Source organism: Protopterus annectens, chromosome 7.part0, assembly GCF_019279795.1.
Source record: "Protopterus annectens isolate FY-2018-M chromosome 7.part0, PAN1.0, whole genome shotgun sequence".
NCBI classification, from domain to species: Eukaryota; Metazoa; Chordata; order Ceratodontiformes; family Protopteridae; genus Protopterus; species Protopterus annectens.
In genome coordinates this window covers 1,046,313,704-1,046,340,736 of record NC_056739.1, presented here as the reverse complement: position 1 = coordinate 1,046,340,736, position 27,033 = coordinate 1,046,313,704, and the positions used below count along the sequence as shown (strand labels likewise).

General features: G+C 42.4%; 1 protein-coding gene across 2 annotated transcripts in view; it reads right to left on the bottom strand.

Moving 5' to 3' along the window:
• Positions 1-27,033, bottom strand: part of CEP152 (centrosomal protein 152) — a 2,961,597-nt gene that overhangs the window by 1,628,049 nt on the left and 1,306,515 nt on the right. For both annotated transcript variants that reach the window (XM_044077591.1, XM_044077592.1), the window contains exon 11: positions 14,195-14,286. In XM_044077591.1, coding sequence (XP_043933526.1) covers positions 14,195-14,286 — 92 coding nt within the window. The remainder of the gene's footprint in view (positions 1-14,194; positions 14,287-27,033) is intronic.

Below are 27,033 nucleotides of genomic sequence, written 5' to 3'. Positions count from 1 at the left end.
CAAAAGGTGTAGATGCTTAGTCCAGGATGATCTGAATTACCAATGGATTTTACTCAAGTACAGTCTGAATAAGGGGAGCAACATCATCATAAATGAATCCTAAGAAATTCTCTTACAGATGCTTGGTTTAGACTAAAGAAAATCAGGAAGCATTGCTGGAAATCTTTACTTTGTCTGGAGGAAGAACATCTCTTCCCAAGTAAAAGGCCAACAAACATCTCAAGAAAACTGTTCATTGAGATGGGATGAGAGAAAACTTCCACAAATTTATTTGAAAGCCCAGATTGAATAGAAGTTCCTGTACAGTTTCTAAAGACTCTGACAACTGGAAAAAAAAGTCTGCAAAGATAAGACAATTATCCAAATACGTAAAAATGTAAATGCTTTTAAGTCTGCACTACACAAAGACTAGAGCTACCCATTTTCTGAAAACCTTTGATGCAGTGGACAGTCCAAAGGGTAAGATAGAGAACTGATAACGTAAGCCTGGCACAGCAAACATTAAGAAATGCCTGAAATGTTTGACAAGAATGTAATGATAGATGGCTTTCAGATCCATCTTTACCACAAAAGGTAGATAAGGAATCATAGGTGCAAAACCTTGAAGTGATAAAATCTTAAACTTTGGAATCTTAGCAAAAAGGTTCAGAAAAAAGACCCAATACTAGCCCTCCAGGAGACTTCTGGTTTGGGAACTAGAAATATCCTTGAATAATAATCTTTGCCTAGGAAACTGACTGGCACTGGTTTTATGACTCCCTGAAAGAGTATGTAGAGCAGAAAGGGAGGATTGAAAGAAATCATGCTCCTGGGCAAAAGGAAATCCCCTGAAGTGGGTATTCTCAGTGCCAAGAGTACCCCTACCGGATTACCCTCAGAGCCCAATAGTCTAAGATAGTATGATGCCAAAAAGGAAGATGAAGTCTCAGGAACATAGAAATTTTGCCAGGGTGGGAGGCAGGGGAGCCTGAACAGGTGGGACAGTCATGCCGACTGGAAGGACTGTCCTTGATTTTTGGAGGATTTTCCTTTCTTGTGTATGCCCTATTCCCAATATTAATTAAAACCCTGAATACTGGCTTTCTGGTGTTTAAATCTTTACTGGTAAAGTGGAAAGAAAACTTTTTAGTCTGAAAAAGGAGGGTTGAAAAATCAGAGTCACTCCTTGAACCAGTTTTCCCCTTTCATCACACTTCTTAGGTGCCTGAACTGCAGTAGGGTCAAACTGAGTACCATTACCTAAAGGAGAATTTAAAATCTCTCATTTATCATCATCAGGAAGATTTTGAGAACAAAGCCAAGCAGGTATCCTCAAAACTGATCCAGAAGCAGACACTTTTTAGTAAGAATCATCAGCATCACAAGTACATTTTAAAATACGCTTACTCTCACAAAAACATTTCATGAATTCTTTACCTCAGGAGAAGGAACATTAGCCATTAACATTTGCATGTTCTTGAAAGAGACAAGCAAAAACTAACATACGAGCTTAGCAGTTCAAAATCCTGAAAACCAACATGGTAGAACACACTTTCTTCCCCAACTTATCCACTATTTTCCCATCTTTCTCAGAAGGAAGGGGTTAAGCAGCAGTAACCTGTTTAGCAGCAGATGACTTAGAGAAGTTACAGCTGGGTCTGTTTAAGGATTAGAAAACAGTTGCTTTTGTGCCTGGGGCACCTTGTATAATCTGTCAGACCTCTTAGGAGCAGGAAGTTGACTGACTGAACTCAGTGAAAAAAACATTTTCTAAAGTAGGCAACAGATAAGTGAAAGGTGCAGCTTTAGGCATCCGTAGCTGGAACAAATCATAATATGTTTTCCGTGTCATAGAAATGCAATTCTGGCCCCACTTGAAACATTGCTTTCATAACAGATAATTGTCAGAGAAAACATTCCTTCACCAATAATGTCTGAAGCTACACTTTCTTTCCAGTCTGATTATGAGGCAAGTCCTGAAGAACAATCCCCCCTCCAACAACATACACAAGCAATGACTGCTCTTCTGATTGAAACATTTTGTCAAAATGAGGAAGCCTAATCCTCAAGCACACTTGATCCAGCATCTGCAACCCCTTCCCAACCAAGTGAAGATATTTCACTGGCTCCTTCCTTAGAAACCAACAACAGTCTCTCTCCTTTGCCTGCTAAGGACATTACTACAGCTGCAGAGCAGAGGATGTAGGTACCCCCACAGTCTTTGTGGCTTGGAAGGCTGCATCAAGAAGACCAGAAAGACAGGTGGTCTGGGAAAAACAAAAAGCCAAAACATAATCGCATACTACAGGCTAAGGAAAGCAAGGAGCTTATATGACCTTTAAAAACTCAAAATAAAAAACAAGCAAAATCCTCTGGAACCACTTCAGCAACAAGTACAAAAAATATGTATTTGCAACCTTTTAAAGTTCCACTAAAAAGCTTCATCAGGCATATAAGACTAATCCAAAGGCAAGTTTAAAACCAGTACTAATAATTAATTAAATCAAATCACATGACCATCAAACCTTCTGAAGTAACTGTTGTAATAATGGTTTCAAAGAAATAGATCCATTTAAACCTAATGAAATATGTGCTTTCAGTCTCAGTATCCACTTATATTCACGTAGTTCAGTTTTTGATATCAAATCACCTCCCGTACAAAGTCATCTAGTATAGACAAAATCATGAATTTAAAATGGTGTGTATCACCAAATTGTTTAACATGTTTATATAATGCATTCAAATGTACCTATTTATTTGTGGTTAGGAGGGTGGCCTAATGGTTAAGGTGTTTGCCTTATAAACACAAGGTGCAGGGTTTGAGTCTCACAAGGGATAATTGGCTAGGCTTACAATAGCTCGCATGGGCAGTTAGCCTAGTACTAACCTATGATAAATGGCTGCTAACACGGTCCTTTAGTCTTCTATTGGTTTTACCAAGAAAACATGCTGTACAGACTTGACATTTTGCCAGATATACATTTCTTGTATCACAGTTCTCATAAACATATACCTTATATATTTCATTCGTAATAGGATCTATAAAAGTATTTCCAGTATTAATATTCACACAGCGCATACACTTATTATAGGTACCTATGTTTTTTTCGCCCTTGAATGCATATTACTTTTAGGCTGTTCTTTATAACATAACTTCTGTTTCAAGTTATTACATTTTTTGTAACCAAAAATAGGTTTGTCACTTATTTTCTTTTTAATTTCAGGTGCTGATGTCAAAATAGGCCAATATTTTTTAATACTGTGTTGAATAGCATTAGCATTCTGATTATAAGTGAGCATACATCTCATAACATTGTTAGACACAGACCATTTAGTAGCCATACTAGTAGTGTAATCGACAGAATACAGTAAACAGGTTATGTGTAGCTCCGTTGATCCTGAAGAACATATTCCTTTGACCAATAAACACTAGTCTTGTTATATCCTCCTATTCAGAAAATTAGTCACTGTATTTTCCAGTTGTAACATCAATTCTGTATCTTCAGTATGTAAGTTGGCTATACATTTAATTTGATTTTCCATTAATTATTTATTTGTTGACATTTGTTAACCTGGTTTGTCCAACTGGGTTTCTGGCCCATTTTCACTGGAGACCGGAGGAGAAAAGCTCCAATAAATGATCAAATTACAGAAAAATTAGAATTTTGACATCCAAAATATGAACATTATACAAAAAAAGAAAAAAAGAGAAGTTATGTCTTACCATAACGTTCCATCTGTATTGTTGATCCTCGTTCAGTCATTAAGCATGGGTATTGGTTCCGACCTCGGAACCGAGCCGGCCATTTTCCAAGCTCGCGTCAGCTTCAAACTCTCGAGCTAAACTCTTAACCACAATCCCCCTCTCCCTGTTCCCTCAGACTGAGTTTGCAAGTCAAAGAAGGTAGAGGCTACCTCTGGTCAAATAACCTAAGAGAACCGGATGGTGGGATCCACTAGAAACCACAGGAGGGGGAAGGAGGGAGGGTCGTAATGACTGAATGAGGATCAACAATACAAATGGAACGTTACGGTAAGACATAACTTCTTTATCCGATATTGTTAATCCTCGTTCATTCCTTACGCATGGGACAGAGTCCCCAGCTACCTCTATTCCTGGGTGGCTCTCATGGAAGGACATTCCTGAGCACCACAGAACCGAAAGATGCTCTCCCCCTGTAGGCCAAATCTAATTTGTAATGACTGATGAAGGTATGAGGCGTAGCCCAAGTTACAGCTGCACAGATGCCATGTAAAGAAGCTCTGGCATGGAAGGCAGCAGAAGTTGCCACAGATCTTGTTGAATGAGCTTTCATGGTAGTAGGCAACGAGATATTACGTTGTGCATAAATGAAGGTCACACAATCCTTCAACCATCTAGCTAATGTGACCTTAGTAACAGCAGATCCTAATCTAGGTCCAGAAGAGGCCAAAAATAACTGGTCAGATTTACGAAAGGGTTTAGTCCTGTTCCAAGGAAAAATGGATTTGCCTGTGGATATCTAGGGTATGTAGGCAATACTCTCCTCTGTTTGAATGATTGGGAAAGAAAACTGGCAATTCAATGGCTTGATTAATGGACATTTCAGAGATCACTTTAGGCAGAAATGAAGGATTAGTTCTCAGAGACACACTATCTCTATGAAAAATCAAGTATAGACTCTTGATACATAAAGCTTGAAGCTCAGAAATACGTCTGGCAGAAGTAATGGCGACCAAAAACAAGGTTTTCCATGACAAATACTTGAGGTCGCAAGAAGAGGCTGGTTCAAAAGGTGACATTGTCAGAGCTTGTAGAACTAATGATAAATCCCATGGTTGAATAGGTTCTCTAAAAGGTGGCTTCAGATGATTCACACCTTTTATGAAGGTCTTGCACAATTTATGGGACATAAGAGAGGAATCTTGGACACTCTCATGAGAATTAGAAATTGCAGCCAAATGAACTCTAATGGAAGAGGCTGATAGACCCGATTGAAAAAGGTCGGCCAGACAGTCTAGTATTATCGACACTGGTGCTGAAAAGGGGTCTACTTGTTTATCTTTCAGTCAACAGGTAAATCTTTTCCACTTGCTCAGATAAGTAATTCTAGAGGAAGACTTATGAGAAGTAATGAGAATATCACGTACTGATAAAGAAAGCTAATTCTGCCTGCAATCAAGAGAATTGGAGTAGCCAAGCTGTGAGCTTCAGGCTGTTCAAGTTGGGATGAATCAGGTTCTGTGGATGTGAGATCAACTCTGGTGTTGGATGGAGAATCCATGGTCGATCTAGTAGGTGAGGCCAAAGGAAGGGGAACCAAATCTGTCGAGGCCAATATGGTGCTTTGAGGATCACCTTGCTCTTCAACAGATGGGCTTTCTTCAGAAACTGGGGAATGAGGGGAAAGGGTGGAAATGCGTAAAGACCACCCGAGGGCCAATCGTGGACAAGAGTGGCCCTGGGTGACTGTCCCGGAGGAGGAATCAGGGCGAAGTAGTTACTGCATTTGTAGTTGGTCGGGGGTGCAAAGAGGTCGCAGCAAGGACGGCCCCAGCGGTGGAGGATCTCCACCGCTATCAAGGGATTCAATACACCTGCTGAGTCTGTCTGCTATCACGTTGGAACTCCCAGGAATATGCGTTGCTAGAAGAAAACGGTTGGTAGCCATCGCCCATTGCCATATACTCATGGCCTCTCGACAAAGGGGTAAGATTTGGTTCCACCTTGCTTGTTGATGTACCAGACCACCACCATGTTGTCTGATTGAATCGCAATTGTCCCAGACGGCAGCAGGGAATGGAATGCTTGCAACACTAGAAGCACCGCCCTCAGCTCTAGAACATTTATATGCAGATGGGCCTCCAGTTTGGACCAAGTGCCTTGGACCGTCTGTGCCTGACATAGCCCCCCCCACTCCATCAGGGAGGCATCCGTGGTCACTGTGGCCTTGGGTTACTGGGGGGAGAAGGAGCGAGACCATTGTGGCGGATTGTGTGTCATCTACCAATTTAAATCCTGTTTGCACCTGTGGGTTACTCGAATCATGGCTGAAAGAGGATGCTGAAAAGGATACCATTGGGTGAGCAGTAGCCATTGTAGAAGCCTCATGTGAAACCTGGCCAGGGAAACAATGGTGATGGAGGCTGCCATGGAACCCAACAGCTGTAGAACCGAGTGAGCCATGGATTTTTCCCTTGAAAGGATTGGAATTAGTTGTTGCTTTATCCTTAGAATTCTGTACTCTGGAATAGCAGCTCTGCAGTTTTTTGGGTCCAAGATAACCCTTATGAATTATTCCGACTGAGATGGGGTGAGATTGGATTTTTGCCAGTTTATGGTTATGCCTAGTCTTTCAGCAGCGAGGAGAGAGTATGCCAGGGCTTTTTCCAGTAGATGTCTGGTATGGACGGAAATGAGCCAGTCGTCTAGGTATGGAAACACCTGGAATCCTTGAAGTCGCAAGTGAGCTGTGACAACTGTCATGCACTTTGTGAACACTCTGGGGGCTGCAGAGAGTCCAAAGGGCAGTACTCTGAACTGGTAGTGACTGGCTCCCACATGGAAGCGCAGAAATCTTCTTGATGGCCTGTCCACTTTTATGTGGTAGTACGCATCTTGAAGATCTATCGAGCACATCCAATTGTCTTTTTCCAAAAGTGGAAGGATAGACTGTATTGTGACCATCCAGAATTTTTGCACTCTCACAAACCTGTTCAATACAATGAGACCCAACATTGGTCTCTAGTCTCTGGTTTTCTTTAGCACCAAAAATAGTCTTGGGTAGAATCATTTATTTTTTTTTTTTAACAAGAGGAGTTTTAATCTACAGAACCGATTAGATAACAAAAGTAAGTACAAATCCCAAAGATAATGGAGTACTTACGTGAGAGAGGAGGGAGGAAGAAAGGTAGTTTATGGTGGGGTGCTTACGTTGGTGCCTGACAATGACATAGTTTTGAGTTAAGCAAGTAAAATTTGAGTTTTTCTAAGTGTGCTGGGTGGCTGATGGAGCATATATCTAAATGGAGTTTGTTTCAAGCTTCTGTAATGGAGTATTTATATAGGAGTGTGCCTATGTTTTTTTTTTTGGTTGGTATGTGTGCAGTAGTTGTTGACTGGAGGTGAGGAGAGTAGGCGTTGATGTACAGATAGAGACGAGTGAAGACAGAGCAGGACAGGATGCAAGCTTATTTAGGATGAAATGTAGCATTTGAAATTGAGATAGAAGTAGAAGCTTGGGGAATTCAAGCCACTGGAGTGAGTTTAAAGGAAGGCAGTGATGTGTATTGTAAGATGAGTTTGTGGTAGGTTTGTTGGAGTTTGTTCAGGGTTGTGGTTTGAATGTTGGTGAATGCAGGGGCAGCATATAGGAGGGAGGGAAGGAGAAGGGTTTGAGCAAGGAAGAGTCTCGCATTGGTAGTGAGAATTTTTTTTATTGCGGTATAATAATCCAAGTTTTTGGTTGGTTCTTTTTATACCCTGGAGCAGGTGGAGACAGAATTTGAGTTTGTCATCAATGATGACTCCTAAGAGTTTTGTTTGAGCTTCTGGTTGGATTAAAGTCTTATTAGTGGAAGTTATTTCATAGGTGGATTTGTGGTGAGTGAGAGATTGAGGCAGAAAGAGTAAGAGTTTGGTCTTTTTGGGGTTAAGGATAAGTAGATTATTGGATAACCACTGTTCTGTGGATATAAATGCCTGTTGAGTTACAGTGTGGAGTTTAGAGATATTATCAGAGACAGAGATGAGGGTTGAGTCGTCAGCATATTGGATGAGGGAGGATTCTTTATATTATTAAACACAAATGAGGGTGCATACTTATCCGGTGTAGATAGGTGTTCCTTTTTACAGCCTTTTTATATAATCTAGTATTTAGCAAACCTCCTTCTGACTTATCCAAGGAAACATCAAGAAAATCTATTGCATGAAATTAAATACCTCTTTTAAAACATAAAAACTCAGTACGTGTGTTTAAAAAAAAAAAAAACAAACTTCTCTATTGTTCCTGTCCAAATGAGAAACAAATCATCAACAAATCTATGCCAGATGCCTATATTGGTTAAAAATAAATTATTAGCAGATAAAATAGTCTCAGATTCCCACATAAACATGACAATATTAGCATATGTATTGGCTACATGTGTGCCAATATATAGTATGTGGATACGGAGACTGAAAGCATATATTTTAACGGGTTTAAATAGATCTATTTCTTTAAAACCTTTACTGCAACAGTTACATCAGAAGGTTTGATGGTCATGTAATTTGATTTATTAATTATTTATACTGGTTTTAAACTTGCCTTTGGATTAGTGTTATATGCCTGATGAAGTTTTTAGTGAAACCGTAAATCGTTGCAAATAAATTGTTTTTTTAACTTTCATGTCTCAGTATACTCTGTGCAGAACTGGTTCCAGAGGATTTTACTTGTTTTTTACTCTGCTTCTTATTTCCACTGGATTTACCATAATTTTTTATCCTACCTTTAAAAACCCCATATATATTTTTTTCCCTTTTCTGCACTGGGGGAAGAACAACCAGACAGATCAACTGCTGCTCCATCAGTAAGTCAAGAACTACATTTGGAACGCTGGGAAAAACAGCCTTAACAAGTCAGTAAGGTGGGCAGCAGAGAACAAGTGGTTCTGAGGTAAGTAAACCACTGAGAGTCCCTCACAAGTACAATATCCTGTCCCAAACACACAAAACTTAAAAATCTGTAAAAGTTTATTTTCTAAAAAATAATCTTTTCTTCACAAAAAGTTTACACAAACACTATCATTACAACTCCCTTGAAAATACAAAGACAGTCTATATCGCTTAGTTTCTTAGCAAAAGATCAACTGACAGAAAAAAAAACAATTTCTTCATAAAATCAAATTAAAATAGTAAATGTTTCCCTAAAGTACAGTTGTGTACACTTACCATAAATGTAGATGTTCGAGTGTATTCACTGTTGCAGTCATCACATTTGGGTTATCTGCCTGCAGGTATCCCTCAGCCAGCCTGAATACCAGAGTCTTGGGATTTCTGCATTGGATGCTGTCACTTCTTCCATGCCGTCAGGTCATCAGGGGTGTAAAACATGCAGCCAACACCATTACATCAGTTTTTCTTGCCCCACATGTCAGGTGCCCCCAAAATAGGAATTAATTGCATGGTATGTTTTACGCTCAGCAAAAAATAAATACCAATGATATAAGATATGGCAGACAAAAAAGATAGGATGGAAGTCAAGAGAAGTCAGAGGGCTGGAGGGAGGGTAACCAGGACTGCAAGAGTGAGTACACTCGAACATCTACATTTATGTTAAGTGTACACAACTGTACTGTGCTCTTCGCGTTTCATTGTTGCAGTCATCACATTTGGGTTGATTCCCAAAGTTAAGGAAGGGTGGAGTTAGTTATAAAGCATTAGGGCTGGCAATTAGGCCCTGTAAGACTACTGTGGCAAATCCAGCTCTGGATTTAGAAAATATAGGCAAGTGGTAGTGCTTGGTGAAGGTGTGCACAGAGCTCCAGGTTGCAGCTTCCAGGATGTCCCTGGTAATGACTCCCCTGAGAAATGCTGTAGAGGTAGATGTAGCCCTAGTGGAATGAGTTCGGATACCCTGTGAGTAGGATTCCCATGGTGCTTGTAGCAGAAATGGATGCAGTGTGCTATCCATTTAGAAATGGTTTGCTTTGAAATGGCCTTGCCCTCTGCCCCTGCAGAAAAGCTGACTAGCAGCTAGTCAGATTTTCTGAGAGGCTTAGTCCTGTCCAGATAGAACCTTAGCTGCCTGTGCGCATCCAGGGAGTGCATGATCCTTTCCCCTTTATTCTGAGGATTAGGAAAAAAGGTTGGAAAATGAATGGACTGATTTAAAGCCACACTAGACACCACCTTGGGCATAAAAGATGGGTTAAGTCCTGAGGGAAACCATGTCTGCATGTAAGATAATGAAGGGTTCCACTGCCATAAGGGCCTGCAGTTCAGACACTCTTCTTGCTGAAGTGATGGCTAGAAGTAAAGCTGTTTTCCATGAGAGGAATTTTAACTCTGCTGTGGCTGCAGGTTCAAAGGGCAGAAGTGTGAGCTTTTCTAATACAAAGTTATGGTCCCAGGCTGGAATAGGAGCTCTCCTGGGGGGTCTTAAATTTTGGCTCCTCTCAGGAACTGTTTTACCAGAGGATGAGAGAAGAGGTTTGGGCTCAGTATTACAATGAGCTGAGATGGCAGAGGCATGAATCTTAATTGAAGAGAAGGATAGGCCTTTGTGGAGCATTTCTATTAAGTAATCTAGTATATGAAGTAAGCTGGGCACAGAGACTGGCTCCAGGAACAGTATCTTTTCCATTTTTCCAAATAGGATTTTCTAGTACTAGGCCTCCTTGCCTCAAGAGTGACATCCAGCACCTGCTTACTGAGGGTTGCTGGTCTTGAATTCAGGGGATTAGCCAGGCTACAAGGTTCAGGGTCTGTAGCTGAGGGTGCAGAATCTGGCCTGCCTGCTGGGACAGCAGGGAAGGAGTCTGAGGCAGGTGCCATGGTTGTAGCACTGTCATACTGTGCAAAAGAGGGCACCAGTGCTGGCATGGCCAGTCTGGCGCAATCAGGAGTGTCCTTGGCTTGTCCTGTTTGATTTTTAGTAGAACCTTCGAGAGGAGTGGCAGAGGAAGAAATGCATAGACTGAGAGGCTTTTCCAGGTGAAGGACAGGGCATCCACTTTCCAAGCTTGGCTGTGGGGAGTTCTGGTGCAATATTTGCTCAATTAATAGTTCTGAGGGAAGCAAAAAGGTCCACCTTCGGTGTCCCCCACCTGTTCCTCAAAAGCTTGAATATGTTGGGTTCCAGATTCCACTCGTGTGGGTCCATGAGATTTCTGCTTAAGTCGTCTGCCAGTGAATTTAGTTTCCTGGCAGGAATTGAGCTTGTAAGTGCACTTGGTTGCTCAAGGCTGTGTTCCACAGAGCCATGGCTAGTCTGCAGAGTGGGTAGGAATGGGTTCCCCCCGCTTATGTACCACATAATTATGGTGTTGTCTGTCTTTACCAATAGTTGTCCTGGAAAAATAAGGCCTTTGAAGGCTGTCAGAGCATTCTGTACAGCTAACATTTCTTTTTGATTGATAGGCAGGTGCATTTGCCCTGAATGCACTGCTCTGCCATGCGAGTTCCCCATGCATAGTCTGATGAGTCTGTTAGGGTTTGGGCGGCAGGGGGTTGAGTGAAAGGGAGTCCCTTGTTGAGATTGCACGTCTCTGCCCACCACAGGAACTCTGTCCTTAGGCAAGAAATGATAGGAATCATTGTTTCCAGGTCCTAAGAATGTTGACACCAAAGACTTTTTAGGTACCATTGAAGTTTCCTCATATGCAGTCTTGCATATGGAATTAGTAGAATGCAAGAGGCCATGAACCCTACGGCTTGCAGTACTTTTCTTGCAGATAGCTGGGTTTTGGTGGCCTGTAGATTGAAATAGTTTGTCAAATAAATCTGTTTCTCTGGAGTGAGGAATGCCATCTGGGAAGTTGTGTTCAAGCTTGCTCCCAGGAATACAATCTGTTGGCTGGGTACCAATTGTGATTTATTTCATTGATGGTGTACCTTTTTTCTCTAATTCCACATAAAATTGGGGTTGAGTGGTTCTATGACTATCGTTGTTTCAATTCTAGTATAGACCATAATACTATTTTAACACTCCGTACTTGTATGGAACTAGCACTCGACAACAATTTTATTATTTTCGAAGGCCAGATTTTTAAATAAACCCAAGGTGTGGCTATGGATGCTTGTTGTGCCCCAGCATTCACCAACATTGTTCTTGCTCATTGGGAAGATATGTACATTCTAGACTCAGAATTTAAAAGTATGTGGGCACTGTATGGTCAGGTATTTGGATGACCTGGTTCTTTTTTGGACAGGTAGTGAAGTTGATTTGGATAGGTTTTTACATATAAAACAGTACTACACATTTCTTGAAATTTACTATGTATCAGTTAAACTACTTTGACATTACCATTAAGAAGGACCTTGATAGGAGGATTTTTACCTCCCATTTATATAGGAAGTCCACATATTCAAACTCTGTTACACTTTCAGAATTGGCATCCATCTCAACAGAAGAAGTCCCTTGTTAAAGGGCAATATGTGAGACTTGCAGGGATGATTTCCGAGGAATCTGATTTTTTGGCTGAATGTAATACACTGCAGAACATGTTGGAAAAAAAAGGGGTTACCCTGCTGTCTTTGTTAATAGTATGTATAGTGAAATATTGGAAAAAAGACATCAAGGTACTTAGAAAGTTTTGCTTTTTTCTGGTCTTCCTGAAAAGGCAGAGAATGTAGGTGGCAACAGATTTGGTAGGGCTTTGATTCTTACCTATACTTTGGATTTCTTTGATATAAAACAAATCATTAAAAAATGATGGTGCATTTTCAACCTAGACAATGAAGTTTTGTGTAATGTTGGTACACAACCCATTATTGTTTATAAAAGGGATATGTCCTTGAAAGGACTAATTGAGGGAAAGAAAATGGAAATTTTGGACACAGCTGGTAATAACAAATGTGGTAGATGTGGTCAGTGTTCTTATATCATGGAAGAATCTAAACTAGTAGGTAAAGGTTTTGGGACCATTTGGCTTAAGAAAAAATATTGTTTTTCTAAAGGTGTGGTGTATCTTGCAGTCTTTGATTCCTGTGACAGTTTCTATATAGGAAAAACTATTAGAGTTCCAAAACAAAGAATCTACCAACATCTTTACGATATCTTCTTCTTTCGGCTTTTTCCCGGTTAGGGGTCGCCACAGCGGATCACCTTGTCCGCACATTGAATGGCAGTGGAGTTTTACGGTGTCGAGTTGCCAGCCCGGCGCCCAACCTTCCAGAGAAGGCACACTCACACGCACACCTAGGGCCAATTTAGAGTGTCCAATCCACCTGCAGCATGTCTTTGGGATGTGGGAGGAAACCGGAGCACCCGGAGGAAACCCACGTGACCACAGGGAGGACACAGACTCCGCACAGAAGGCACCCGAGCCGAGGATCGAACCGGAGAACCTCTTGCTGTGAGGCGGCAATGCTAACCACTGCACCACCGTGGCCGCCCCAACATCTTTACGATATAAAACAGAAAAATTTGGCCAATGCTCTCTACAAACATATTAAGAAGTTTCCTTCATTTAAATTTGGGGTCATTGACCATTTGGACATGGGTTCTAGAGGGGGACCTTCAGATGTATATCTTGAGTTTCTTGAACTCAAATGGCAGATCAGAACAAACGCTTGTATTGCACCTGGCCTTAATGATTGATTTTAACCTTAACAAAGAGCCAAGTGACAATCTATGTATTTTATTTAATAATATTTATCAGTGGTTGACCTATGTAAATGTCACTACTTTTATATGAATTGATGGTCTTTTATTCATATAACATTTTTTCAGCGATATTGTACTTATGAACACTAGGTGTTTTGACCTTGTTGTAGTGTTAACAGGTATTCACAAATGTTTATTTATTAGGTGAAATGATGTCAAGACGTGTGATTTATTCAACCTATGAAATGCTGAATGTGTTAGGGGAAATGATGTCAAGTCATGTGGGATTTATTCAACCTATGAAATGCTGAATGTGTATTTAAAAAGAAAATTTCATTGATTTATTTGTTATTCTGAAGAAGTCTTTTGACGAAAGCGAGCTAAATAAATCTCTTATTTATTTTAAGTACGTGGTGTGCGGTTCTGTTGCTGTCTTTCTGTGCATATTTTCCTAATCAGGAGATCAGAATACAGAGAGTAGTAAAAAAAATTACCAAGGACTGTGTGATGAGCACATTCCTTAATGAAGAGTATGGGGAAGCCATTAAACCATGGTGGTGTAGCTCCCACAAACAAGACTATTAAAATTAGTGTAAAAAATACAAATCAAAAGAAAAGCAATACAGACGAAAGACACATGCAAATGTATGAAACCACATAAAAAATCTTCCAGAAGTAAAAAAATTCAGTCACTGCAGAAAACAATATATAGATGTGTGTGTGTCTATATGTATGTGTGTGTGTGTGTGTGTGTGTGTGTGTGTGTGTGTGTATATATATATATATATATATATATACATACAATATACATACACACATAAATATATATATATATATATATATATACACACACACACACACACACACACAAAAACAAAAACAACCTTTTCATGCTAGTTTTAGGCTATATTTGCAAAATATGAACTGACCTGCAGTGCTCTGATCATGTTGTCACTCATAACCTTGGCAGACTGTGCTTGTTGCAGCTGGAACCGTAACTGAGTTATCTCCTGCAGAGAGCCTGTAAACACCAGAAGGGCACTGGTTACAAAATATACATGCATTTACTTCACTTAAACTGAATGGCAAGCCGCATATCCACAAAAACAGAAGTACTCATTCCTCTGTTCTTCTAGATTCACAATATCTGCTTCCCATAAAGGTAGCAGCAACCCCCCCCCAAAAAAAGGCAGTTTTAGCTTGTCTTCCAAGAACGGCAGAGTGGGATGTACCTCCCAGTTCTTCAAATTACATCAGACTTTCAGAAATTAGCAGGCTGCTTAACTATAACAGATTGTCAATGAAAATGCTCATCTGTGTTGGAATAAAGCTCATTTAAGTGCATCTGGCACCTCCATGGGTCAACAAGCTAGTACATAGACCTGAACCAAGGAAAATTACACTGACTGCATACTCTCTCTAATTCCTTTCTACAGCCAATAACTTTATGCCGTAGTCCATTCATAAACCTGGCTCACCTGCATTAAAGATGGTTGGGATGGCTTCTCCAAAAGTTGTACAATTTTAAACTAGCACTTACAAAAACAAAACAAACTTACAAACTTGGGATATCAAGTTAGCCCTAATAAAGGGTTTCCATCTGAAACCAGCAATGCAGGATTAATCAGCAGATGAGCTGCTGTACGATTAGGCATGGCATGAAAAGAGAGCAAATTATTTCATTGATTTTCTCATGAAAAGTGAAATTTGACTTGACAGTTATGCCTGTCTGCTCTCTGACAAAGGCCAGAAAGTAAAGCAGCAGGTAGCAGTTAACAAAAAGGTAAAGATGGCAACATTGTTTACACACACTATGAAAAAAAAAAAAAAAAGAAGAAATGGTAAGTTTTTAATCACGGCCAGACAAAACGACAGATCTTAAACAGCAGCATGAAATATACAAATGTCACTACTCCCAAAAATACCTCCACGTGAAAACAATAAATGGCTCAGACAGGAAACGTGTAGCCTATCGAAGTGGTTTACTGCACTCAAGACGAAATAAGGCAAAAAAACATGCAGGGAGATTCTTTGAGCTCCCTGTCCTTTAAGATACTTTTATTGTTGGAATTAAAACAAAGTTAGGCGAGTCCTTTGGATTAAGCCAGGACTTCATCTGACCATGAAATTCCCATTAAAAATATAATGCATAAATAAAGCTCAGCATCAAAAACTCTTAACAACCAATTCTGCACAACAGAAATCAGTCAATTGATCTGAGAAGCAGAGGAGCACACTGGGGAATCAGGCTAAGGGGAAAGGAATAATGCACAGTTTGGCTTCTGCTTTAGACAGTGCAAGGAAGTGCCAGCAAGCTGTTGGCAACAAACTCCTGAAAAAGTTTTCCCATGCTAACAGGTGCATAAACTGATTCTGCAACAAATAACAGACCAATTGAAGTGAAAAAATCTGCCACTGTAAACACGAAAAGGGAATAAGGTTTGCAAAAGTAATACATCAAAGCACCTGCTACTAATAACAGACGACAAAACTGTAGAAGGAATCCAGCTAGTGAACCACTCCCTAACTCTGGACCAACCTAGGTACCACAGACATGCAATGCTAGTCTGATGCGCATGCTTACTTGAACTGTTTCTTTCTGAAATCGGTACGCCTTGTTTGCTGTAGCATAGACTAGATTCAGGATGGCTGGATCTAGCTTTGTTTGTATAACTTGTGCACTGATACAGGCAGTCTTTTTTGGAGAAGGTTTCTCTGTACCCTAGTGGCAGGACTGTGCAGTTAGAACTTGTCTGATTGAAGACTGCTGGAACAGGGCTCAGTTTTAAGCTTTTTAACTGGTTAATTGGGTAAAGTATTGTTTTGATTGTATCTGCTCTATTTTCTGGAAAAAAAAAAAAAATATATATATATATATATATATATATATATATATATATATATATATATATATATTTGTTTCTCACCTTTCTGAACTAGTATAGTCCAGTTTTCATGTTATTGCTGAATCCAGGGCTGTGTTACAAGTTTCTGTGTTCCCATACCTTACTTGGAATGCAATGCTAGTCTAATGCCATGTTATACCATTTTAAATTGCATTTGCCTTCTGCTTTTTACAGTTTTTACACTTGTTTTACATCAATTTAAGTTGTTTTTGTATTGTATAACTATTGTAGGCTACACACTAAAGTGTGCTAGCCTGTTTATAGCATTTACAGTGGTTTCTGTGTGTTTTTCTGCTGTTTCCTGAAAAAAAAAAAAAAAAAAATGTTCTCTTTTCCCACCTTTGCTGAACTAGATTATTCCAGATTTCAGGTTTTACTGAATTCCGGACTGTGGTATAGTTTCCTGTGTTGCCCATATCCTTACTTGGATAGGAGGAAGCTTCTCTGTTCACCAGTGAGAGTGGGGAGCTTTGAACAGCCTATCTGTCCCTGGAGGAGTGGTCTCAGCCCTGAAACTAGTAGCTTATTGGCCGTTTTGGGTCAATTCCTATCTCTTTCAGTTTCCCTGCTTTAAAACCCGCATTTGTGCGGTTTTGCATGATTTTGCACATAGTGCAGCATCGGGCAGCGCCGCTTAAACAGGTTTAAAGTATTCCTGGCTCTACAAAGTCTGCTCTTCACTTTTTCCCTTAGAACTGTTCTAAATCTCAAAGTAAGCACTCTATTTTCATTCTAAAGCCATGCAGTTGCTCGTATAAGTAATCTTATAAATAAGCACTAATAAACTAAAGCACTACACCCTCTTATACTCCCTTTAAGTACTTGGTTCCCTATTGGTCCTTTTTGATCAGTCAAAAAGTAGTTCCTTATACTATTCTGGCATGTCCAAAAGTCAGTTTCGAGTTTACTCTCCAGTCCAGCTGGTGAATCTGGGAATCTTGAGGCAATGTTACAACTGCCTTATGTACACAGACCACCCTCTCCTCCTCCCAACAAGCTCAAATATATGTGAGAGATGCAACTATATAGCCAAACTGGAGGCTGAGCTCTCTCAACCAAGTACTGGTGCAGTCAGTCAGGAGGAGAAGGTAACTACACACACCACAAATCCAGTCTCACATAGACCTATCGCAACAGCAAACCAAACACAAACACACAAAAACATACTCAGAGGCTCTAAATAAAAATCTGCCCAAGCAGAAGAGACCTTCAAAGCAGACATCCAAGCAATCGCTACTCCACAACAATACCCACGTATCACATAGTTCACAAAATCAGTGTGCCACACAGTCACAGCCCTTAAGGCTAAACAACACACCTAATACACTTGTAATAGGTGACTCTATTGTCAGACACACTGACATCCCACTCACCAGGCTAAACAAGGAGAAGGTCAGTGTAAGCTGCCTGTCAGGTGCCAGGATCTGCCACATAACACAAGCACTCAGGTCACTCCAAAGCAAGTACAAATATGACTCGGTCATTGTCCATGCTGGTGTGAATGACCTGAGACATACCTCCCTGGACTACATGAAAAAGAGACATAGAGGAGCTTTCTGATCATGTAGCCCAGGCCGGTATGACCCTGACCTTGAGTAGCATCTTACCCTCACCAAGAATAATGCCACAGTATAATGACAAAATGATAAATTTTAACAATTGGCTAAAGTACTGGTGTCATTCAAAGGGGATCCAGTGTCTGTCAGCCTGGGATAACATGCTTGACAAGCCAGGTTGCTTCGCTAGGGATGGCTTGCACCTGTCACCCCTGGGCTTTTGAATATTGGCTAAGGCTCTTGCCACCCCCATAGTGCCTTTTTAGGCAAGGCTCAAAAAGACAAACCCACCTCCATAGGCAACAGAAGGAAAAAGAAACTAAGGGTAATGCTGCTCAACGCCAGAAGTCTAAACCTCAAGATGCACACACTCAAGGCTCTCCTCAGTATGGAGAATATCGATATCTGTGCAGTAACAGAAACCTGGTTCAAGGCTCCCGAGAGCACCCCAGCACTACCAGGTTATACCTCATACCATGCTTTTCGGCCCCAAAACTCAGACCGAACCACAAAAGGAGGGGGAGTATCCATATTCATCAAAGATACCCACATCTCCAGGTTAGTAGCACTGCACGAAGCATCGGAGACCATCCATGTGCAACTAACAGTGGGCAAAACTGCCTTTCAGTTTGTAGCCTGCTACAGACCACCCTCCTAAACTCAGGAACCCCACTCAGCTTTCCTGAGAACACTGGAGAATATGAAGGTCTCTCCAAACACCATCATATTGGGTGACTTCAACTACCCAAATAGACTGGGAGCACTACTCAAGCCCCAACACCCTCGCCCAATGGTTCCTAGAGTTTATAAACTGAAACGCTATGGAACAACTGGTCACCACTCCCACAAGAGGGGAAAACATACTGGACCTGATCATCACCAACATGGGGACTCTTATGTTCCATACCAGAGGTATACCCCTCATTGGTAAGATCTGACCATAAATTAATCTCACTGGACATCCATATCCCATCCCCACCCCCAGCCAAGGAAACCACGGTGAAGAACTTAACAAAAGAAACTTCACACTTCTCAAAACCGATGTGGAATCCTTCAAAGCCCCCGGGCCAGTGGAAAATACGGCCCAAACCGCAGAATCCTTTACAAACGCATTCTATGGACACCTACAAAAATGCATGGATCGTGCTATCCCAAATAAAACCAAGACTCACTCCTCCAAAGGCAGGAGACCTGTCTGGTGGACCCCAGCCATAAATAAGCTATACAACAGAAGGAGGAAGCTACTACATGACAGAGCAAAATCCCAAAAAGGGAAGGCATCTCTGATCAGTACTAGCAAGAAACTACGATCCCTCATAAAATCATCTAAGGCCAGCTTCGAAAGAAAAATTGCACAAGACGCTAAAGATAATCACAAGGCCTTCTTTAGTTATGTCAGAAACCTGGGTGGCAACTCCCACATATGCTCTGAGTTAGTGCAAAACGACAAAAAATACACTGAGCCCACAGACATTGCCAACATCCTGGCAGACAAGTTCAGTGCAAACACCCCCCCCTTCCCCCCCAAAAGAGCAAATGTCTATCCCAACAGAGTGTAGCCTCCCTGACATCACAGATGCACAGGTGAGAGCTGCCCTCTCCAAAGCAAAAAACACAGCATCAATGGGACCGGACGGTGTCCCGGGCTGCATCTTACACGAGCTCCACGAAGAACTGAACCCCCACATAAAGTCACTGTTCAATCTCAGCCTTACTACAGGATATGTACCCAAGGAATGACAGACAGCAACAGTGGTCCCACTCCACAAAGGTGGTGCCACAACGGACCCCGGAAACCATCGCCCTATAAGCCTGACTAGCCTGGTCTGCAAAGCTATGAGCGTATCATCATGGAACTCATAAACAAAGACATTGGGAACCTCCAAACACTGGATCCTACCCAATTCGCCTTTAAGGGCAGATCTTGCCTCTTGAACCTGGTCGACTTCTTTGAAACAGTCACCAAGGCCATAGATGAAGGGAAGGTAGTCCACACAGCCTACCTGGACCTCGCAAAAGCCTTTGACACAATACCCCACTCGGGCATCATAAATAAGCTCACCAGCTTAAATATCAACCCCTATGTCACAAGATGGGTTGCAAACTGGCTCAGAGATAGAACCCACATGGTCAGAATTGCAGGTGCCATGTCAGACTTTAAACTAGTTACAAGTGGCGTCCCACAAGGCTCAGTCCTGGGACCTCTCTTGTTCGGTATATATTTCTCTGAGGTACAGGCTAACACGGGAGGACTATGGCTGACCAAGTTCGCAGATGACTGCAAACTGGGTGCCATAATCAACTTGCCGACTGACACAAGCATCCTCCAAAAGGATCTCACAGAGATGGATGACTGGTGCCAGAGCCATGGCCTAAAGCTAAATGCCAAAAAGTGCACAGTCATCCCCTTTGGGAAAAACAAAGTGCCCACAAATTACCACATAGCTGGTAATCCATTAAGTATGGAAGAAGTAATTAGGGATTTGGGGACCCAAGTAGATAGCAATCTCTCCTTTGACAATCACGTTGCCAAAGTGGTTAGAAAGACCTTCTACATAGCCCACCTTATCACGAAAGGGTTCACATCTAGATCAAGAGAGGTCATTGTGCCCCTCTACTTATCACTCATCAGGCCCATAATTGAATACAATGCCCCATTTGGGATGTACCTTACCCGACGCCTGCAGCAACTGGAAAGACCCCAAAAGTACCTCACCAAGAGGATCAAGGGACTCAGATGCCCTACGCAGTTAGGCTAAAGAATCTCCAGCTCTACTCAGTTGCTTACCGCCTACTCAGAGGCGATCTGTGCCTGACGTATAAAACCATGTCCAAACCAAAATTAATGGACATGCTCCACCTCAGGAAATCCAAATCCCTTAGAGCTACACGCTCCAGGGACTTAAACCTCAGCACAGAAATAAACAGGACATGCTGGAGGGACAGATTCATATCCCAGAGGCTCCCCTCACTCTGGAACAAAATCCCAATCCATGTTAGGCAGAGCCCCTCAATGACCCCCTTCAAGAGAAATCTTGACGAGTGGATGGGAGATCGTAGGATTACCCCTGGGATCTCTTCTGTGACTAGACAGCAGCACAGTAAACTAACCTTAAAATGTCTATCTTCTGTGACCTACTATACAGAGGCACAGTCAACTAATTTAAAAGGGTGGCGAAAGCCAAACACACTCTGGCTAGGCTTATAAATGCCCTAGGGCAGATAGCCTAGTATCAGCCTATGAACCTATACAATGCCCTGCCAAAGTTTAAAGGCACAGAAATCTTCAATAGTTTAAATGGAAAGTAAATGAAGCTATGATGGGTCTATCAAACATGAAGATGTTTTGGTACAGACTACCACAAAAATCCATGAAGTACAATTTTACCTAGGGAAATAACCTATGGATCTTTATTATTATTACTACTATTATTATTCCTTAAATCCAACCAGCTTCAGGATTACAACCTATCAGACTGTTTTACTTATTGATCCCCTTGGAGAAGGCACAATGGCCTTAACTTTTTGCCAACCCCAAGGTGTGAATAAACGCAGCAGGGTCAATGCAGCTATGGACAAAAATTCTACTACTGCGATATAATCACAATATTTACTTCAATGAGAACTCATTAACATTTCAGAAACCATGTTTTTCCTATTAATGGCAGTTGTTTTATCAGCAATAGTCATGAGCAGACAGGTGATCTGCTGTGGTGACCCCTAACTGGGAAAAAGCAGAAAGAAGAAGTCTTCTCAAAATGGAATGTAAAAATTATTAAATGCTCCTGAAGACTCAAAGAAACAGTGTACAAGAAATCAGAATATGAGGGGTTTCCTTACATCATACATATTTCTTTTCCTATGGGTTCAGATGACAGACAGTAGAAATTCTCACTGATTCATGTGTAAAACTTAATACTGGAGTTCTTAACATCAAATATCTCATATAATAAAGCTGTTATCTTTGGAAATGAAACAGCTGTAAAAAATTTCTTGTCACCTCTAAAAGGAATATGATAATTATACCAAGTGGTACATCAGCAGGTAATAAAAATAAATCATGCATGACGGAAGACTCAAATTAGATACTAACAGTGTGTTTTACTTAGACTGCAAATATTCTTAAGAAAATACAAACACAATATCAAGAAAAAACGAGCTGACTAAACTTTGACTCGTAGCAGGATGCGAAATCTCTGAAGTGGTGAGAAGAGATGAAGAAAAATGATCAATATTATTTGTGTGTGGACTCTTGTGTACCAATCAAGCAACTATGACATACTGGTGCAAGAAGTGATCATACAGACTCGGGTTACTAGATATTGCTAATGTAAGATTTGGTAGAGATGTACAATGCAACTGGGAATAACCTAGATATTATTACATGCTATTACAGATGTTCACAAAAGGTCACAAAAGATTAAGAAGTTATTTACCCACCATAACGTTCCATGTTAGTTGTCTTATTCTCGCCTTCTTTCTTGCTGGCTGGGTTCGGAGCCGATCCTCGGCCATCTTCACAAGTTCGAGAGCTACTTACTGGCTCAAGGGCCCCCTATATCCCATGTTGCCTGGCACTAGATACCCAGATCTTGTTTGGTAAACCTAACTACAGACATAATAATAACAATTATAATAATAATAATAATACAGTAAATTGTAGTAGGATGCATGAACCTACTGGAGAGACTGATACTGAGAAGTAATAGCCAGAGAAGACTCAGCCAGTGATAAAAAAAAACATAAGGAACTCTTCTCGGTCTACTAGGATAGGGGGATGGAGGGTGGGACGCAAGAAAGAAGTCGAGGAGAAGAAGACAACTAACATGGAACGTTATGGTAGGTACATAACTTCTTAATGTTAAGTCGTCTATCTCGCCTTCATTCTTGCTGGTTGGGACAGCGTCCCTAGCACCTCAATCCTGGGTGGCTCATCGGAACAGACTCTTCAGAACAGTGGAACCAAAATCAGCTCTGCTCCCGGAGGCCACATCCAGCTTATAATGTTAAATGAAGGTATGAGGATTGGCCCGTGTAGCTGCCGCACAAATAGTTTCCATTGGCAATCTTGCCTGAAAGGCCACTGAAGTAGCTAGAGCTCTAGTGGAGTGACCTTTTGGTTTAGCAAGAAGCTCTTTATTCCTTAACTGATATATAAATGTAATAACAGATGTCAACCACATAGATAAGGTTACTTTCGACACCGGTATACCTTGTTTACCCTCAGCATAGGACAGGAACAACTGGTCTGATTTTCTGATTTGCTTGGTTCTATGCAAGTAAAAGCGTAATTGTCTATGAACGTCCAACTGATGTAATTTGTATTCTGCTTTGTTGGAATAATTTGGAAAAAACACTGGTAGGTCAATGGACTGATTCAAATTATTATCAGAAGCAACCTTTGGAAGAAAGGAAGGGTTAGTCCGAAGAGAAACTCTATCATTGTGAAAAACTAGGTAAGGAGGACGAACACAAAGAGCCTGAAGTTCAGAAACTCTTCTAGCCGACGTAACTGCAACCAGAAGAAGGGTTTTCCAAGAAAGAAACTTCAAAGAACAAGAAGCTGCAGGTTCAAAGGGGGGCAGTATCAGGGAAGCTAAAATCAAATTCAGATCCCACGGTGGCGGGGGATCTCTTACTGGGGGCCTGAGTAGAGTGGTCCCTTTAAGAAAGGCTTTACAAAGCTTATGGGACATGATGCTTGTATCAGCTAGGCCCGTATGAAAGTTTGAAATTGCAGCTAGCTGAACTTAATCGTGGCAGAAGAGGATCCAGCTCGAAAAAGTTCCACTAGAAATTCTAAAATATGGTGCACAGGGGTTGAAAAGGGATCTATATTCCTGGTCTCTGCCCATAAGGAAAAACATTTCCACTTACTAGCATAAGTTTTTCTAGTGGTAGACTTATGCGAGGATAAGATGATTTCACGCATCGAGTGGGAGATGTTCGGAAGAATGGCTAAGGTCGGAAGTGGAGCAACCAAGCAATGAGCTGGATAGAGTGAAGAGATTGGTGCAGCCCGCCCGATTGATGGATCAGGAGGTCTGGAAGTGGGTCCAGGGCTGCTCCAGAAAGTGATGATGCAGGAACGGGAACCAAATTTGTCGAGGCCAGTAAGGGGCAATGAGAATCATCTTGCATCCCAATGTGGTAGCTTTCTGTATTAGTTTGGAAATCAGGGGAAAAGGAGGGAATGCATAAAGAAGTCCCCGAGGCCAATGGTGAACTAGAGCGTCTCTGGGGAAGTGTCCGGGAAGAGGGAGGAGAGAGAAGAAATTGCCGCACTTGCTGTTGAAGGGGGTGGCAAAAAGGTCGCAGCAAGGCTGACCCCATTTGCGGAAGATTTTGTCCGCCACAGTCTGATTGAGAGACCACTTGTGAGGCATGAGAATTGCTCTGCTCAGCCTGTCTGCTATAACGTTGGACTTCCCAGGGATGTGCGCTGCTATCAGAAACCATTGGGAAGAGATCGCCCACTGCCAAAGTCTGAGTGCTTCTCGACACAAGGGGTAGGACTTGGTTCCGCCCTGCTTGTTGATGTACCATACTACTGACATATTGTCTGTTTGAATTGCAATGGTCCCATTGGGAAGAGAATTCTGAAGAGCTTGCAATGCTAAAAGCACGGCCCTCATCTCCAAGATGTTGATATGCAGATGGTACTCGTGAGGCTGCCAGGTGCCTTGGACTGTTCTGCCCTGAAAATGCCCCCCCCCCCCACCCGATCAGGGAGGTATCCATGGTCACCGTAGCTACTGGAGGAGGAAGAACAAATGGTCTGCCCTGGTGTAATGATGGGAAAACCATCCACCAAACAAGTTGGTTTTTGCATGACTGTGTGATCATTATCATGTGAGACATTGGAAGTTGCTGGAAGGACTATTGTGTGAACAGCATCCACTGAAGAATCCTCATGTGAAAACGTGCAAGGGGGACTAGTATGACAGCCACTGCCATGAGACCCAATGTTCTTAGGATGAATCTGGCCTGAATCTTTTTTGCATCCTAATAAGACCTGCACATGTCGTCGAATGTCTAACACTCTGTCTACTGGAAGTCTCGCCGACATGTCCTTTGTATTTAAGTTTGCGCCTATAAAGGTGATAGATTGACAAGGCGACAATGCAGACTTTTCGAAATTTATTGTGATGCCTAGTTTGGAGCAAGTTTAGATGGTGTAGTCTCTGGCTCGCAGCAGGTGATGCCTGGTGGTTGCAGTAAGGAGCCAGTCGTCTAAATATGGAAACACCTGGAATCCTTGCCGTATCAGGTGAGCGGTAACTACTGCTAAACATTTGGTGAACACCCTGGGGGCTGTGGTGAGATCAAAGGGCAGAGCTCTGAACTGATAATGACGGGCTCCCAGCCGGAAGCGGAGGAATCTTCTGGAGCGTCTGTCCATTTTGATTTGGTAGCACGCGTCCTGAAGATCTATGGAGCACATCCAATTGTCCTGACCCAGAAAGGGTAAAATGGACTGTAGCGTGACCATCCGGAACTTCGTTCTTTGAACAGACCTGTTTAGTCTGCTGAGATCCAGAATGGGTCTCCAGTCCCCTGTCTTTTTTGGTACCAAAAAGAACCTTGAGTAAATTCCGGATCCTTGCTGGTCTGCTGGGACTGACTGGATGGCTCTTTTTCTTAGCAGTTTTGAAATTTCTTGGATTGCTTGATCCCTTAGATTGGGTGGATCATCTGGAAGGGATTTGTTGGGAATGTGTGGAGTGCGAAGGAAAGGGATTTTGTAGCCTTCAGATATGATAGACAGTACCCATTTGTCTTGTGTTATACTTTGCCAGGCTTTTGGGTACAGCGATAATCTTCCCCCGACTGCTTCCGAAGGTGGACAGCCGGGCAGCACTTCAGGGACGCTGGAAGGGCTTGTCAGAGAAAGATTCTCTTTGGCCCTAATTTTGCGGACCTCCTCTGCCCCTAGGGCAGCGTCTATTGTTGTTCCCTCCTCTGTCCCTGGAGGGGAACTCTCCACGTGTGTCAGGCACGGTTCCCTGGGGTTTCCGGAACCACATCTTCCCACTCTTCTGACCCTTGGGATACGGTCTTGAAGGAGTGGAAAAACAGACTCCCACAGCAGAGAGAGTCTTGCCTTCCTGTTCACACCTGGTAAGGGTATCCTTCACCTGTGGTCCAAACAGAGCAGAACCATCAAAAGGGGTGTTGGTGAAAGACGCCCTGAAGGGTTCCGCAAAGTTGCATAACCGCATCCAAGTGTGCCTCCTCAAAGCCACGCCTGTGCCTGTGGCCCTACTTGCGCCATTGGCTGCATAAGATATGAGCCGCATGGAGGAGTTTACTACCGAATTAAGAGTCGCCAGCTGGAAGGCAACCTTAGCCTTGGCCCCCACAGCTGATGGATCTTGAAGGGTATCTCCTAGCTTTTTAAGGAGATCCCTTTGAAGGTGGGTAAAGTGGCACAAATAGTTCAGCGACCTCATGGAGAATGTCGCTGAGGAAAGCATCCGCTTCCCATATCTGTCCATCGTCCTAGATTCCTTATTAGGGGGATGGACAGATGAAGACGTTTCAGCCAACTCCTTTTTTGTGGCCGTTGCTACCACCATGGCATCAACGGGAACACCCTTGGTCAGAAATTGCTTGTCTTGTGGGGCAGTAATAAATTTTGTGGGCCTGCGGGGAGTTGGTTCCATTGTGTCTGGAGCTGACCACGCCTTTCGAGCCACCACAGACATCAGTGGATCGAAAGGCGGAGACACCCAGGAGGTGGAGGGTTGGGATCCAAAGGCGTCCAGGAATACAGACTCATCCTCGGAAGGGTTAAGGGTAGTCCAGTTCCCCCTCTGCCTAAGAATCTCAAGGATGTCTGAGAAGGAGACGTCCTCAGAGGGGGATCTCGGGGACCCTTCCAAATCCTCCAAGTCAGTATTTGAAGTGTCAGGGGGAGTCAACATGCTTCCACTTGCATTTCCTCATTCGAGGGGGCTCCTCTGAATGAATGGGGGAGGCCTCGGAAGAGGAAGATACACCCAATGGGGTGCCCTGGAGCGCTTGTTCCCCACGCTTGGGGTCTGGAGGAGGGGCAGAGGCAGGAGCAGGCACCATGGGGGGAGGAGGCGATGAGGCTGACCGTGAGGCTGACTCAGATGCCAGCACACTCCTCATGACCTCGAAGGCGCCTCTTCCCGATATCGGAGAAGGCTCCAAAGAGACAGGAATCGTTTCCGGCACCGAGAGAGATGGCTCCGAAGCCGATGTAGGAGCCGAACTCACCTGTGCCAAAGCTCCAAGAGGGAGAATGGGGTTGGACAAGGGTCCGATGCCACTCGCCCC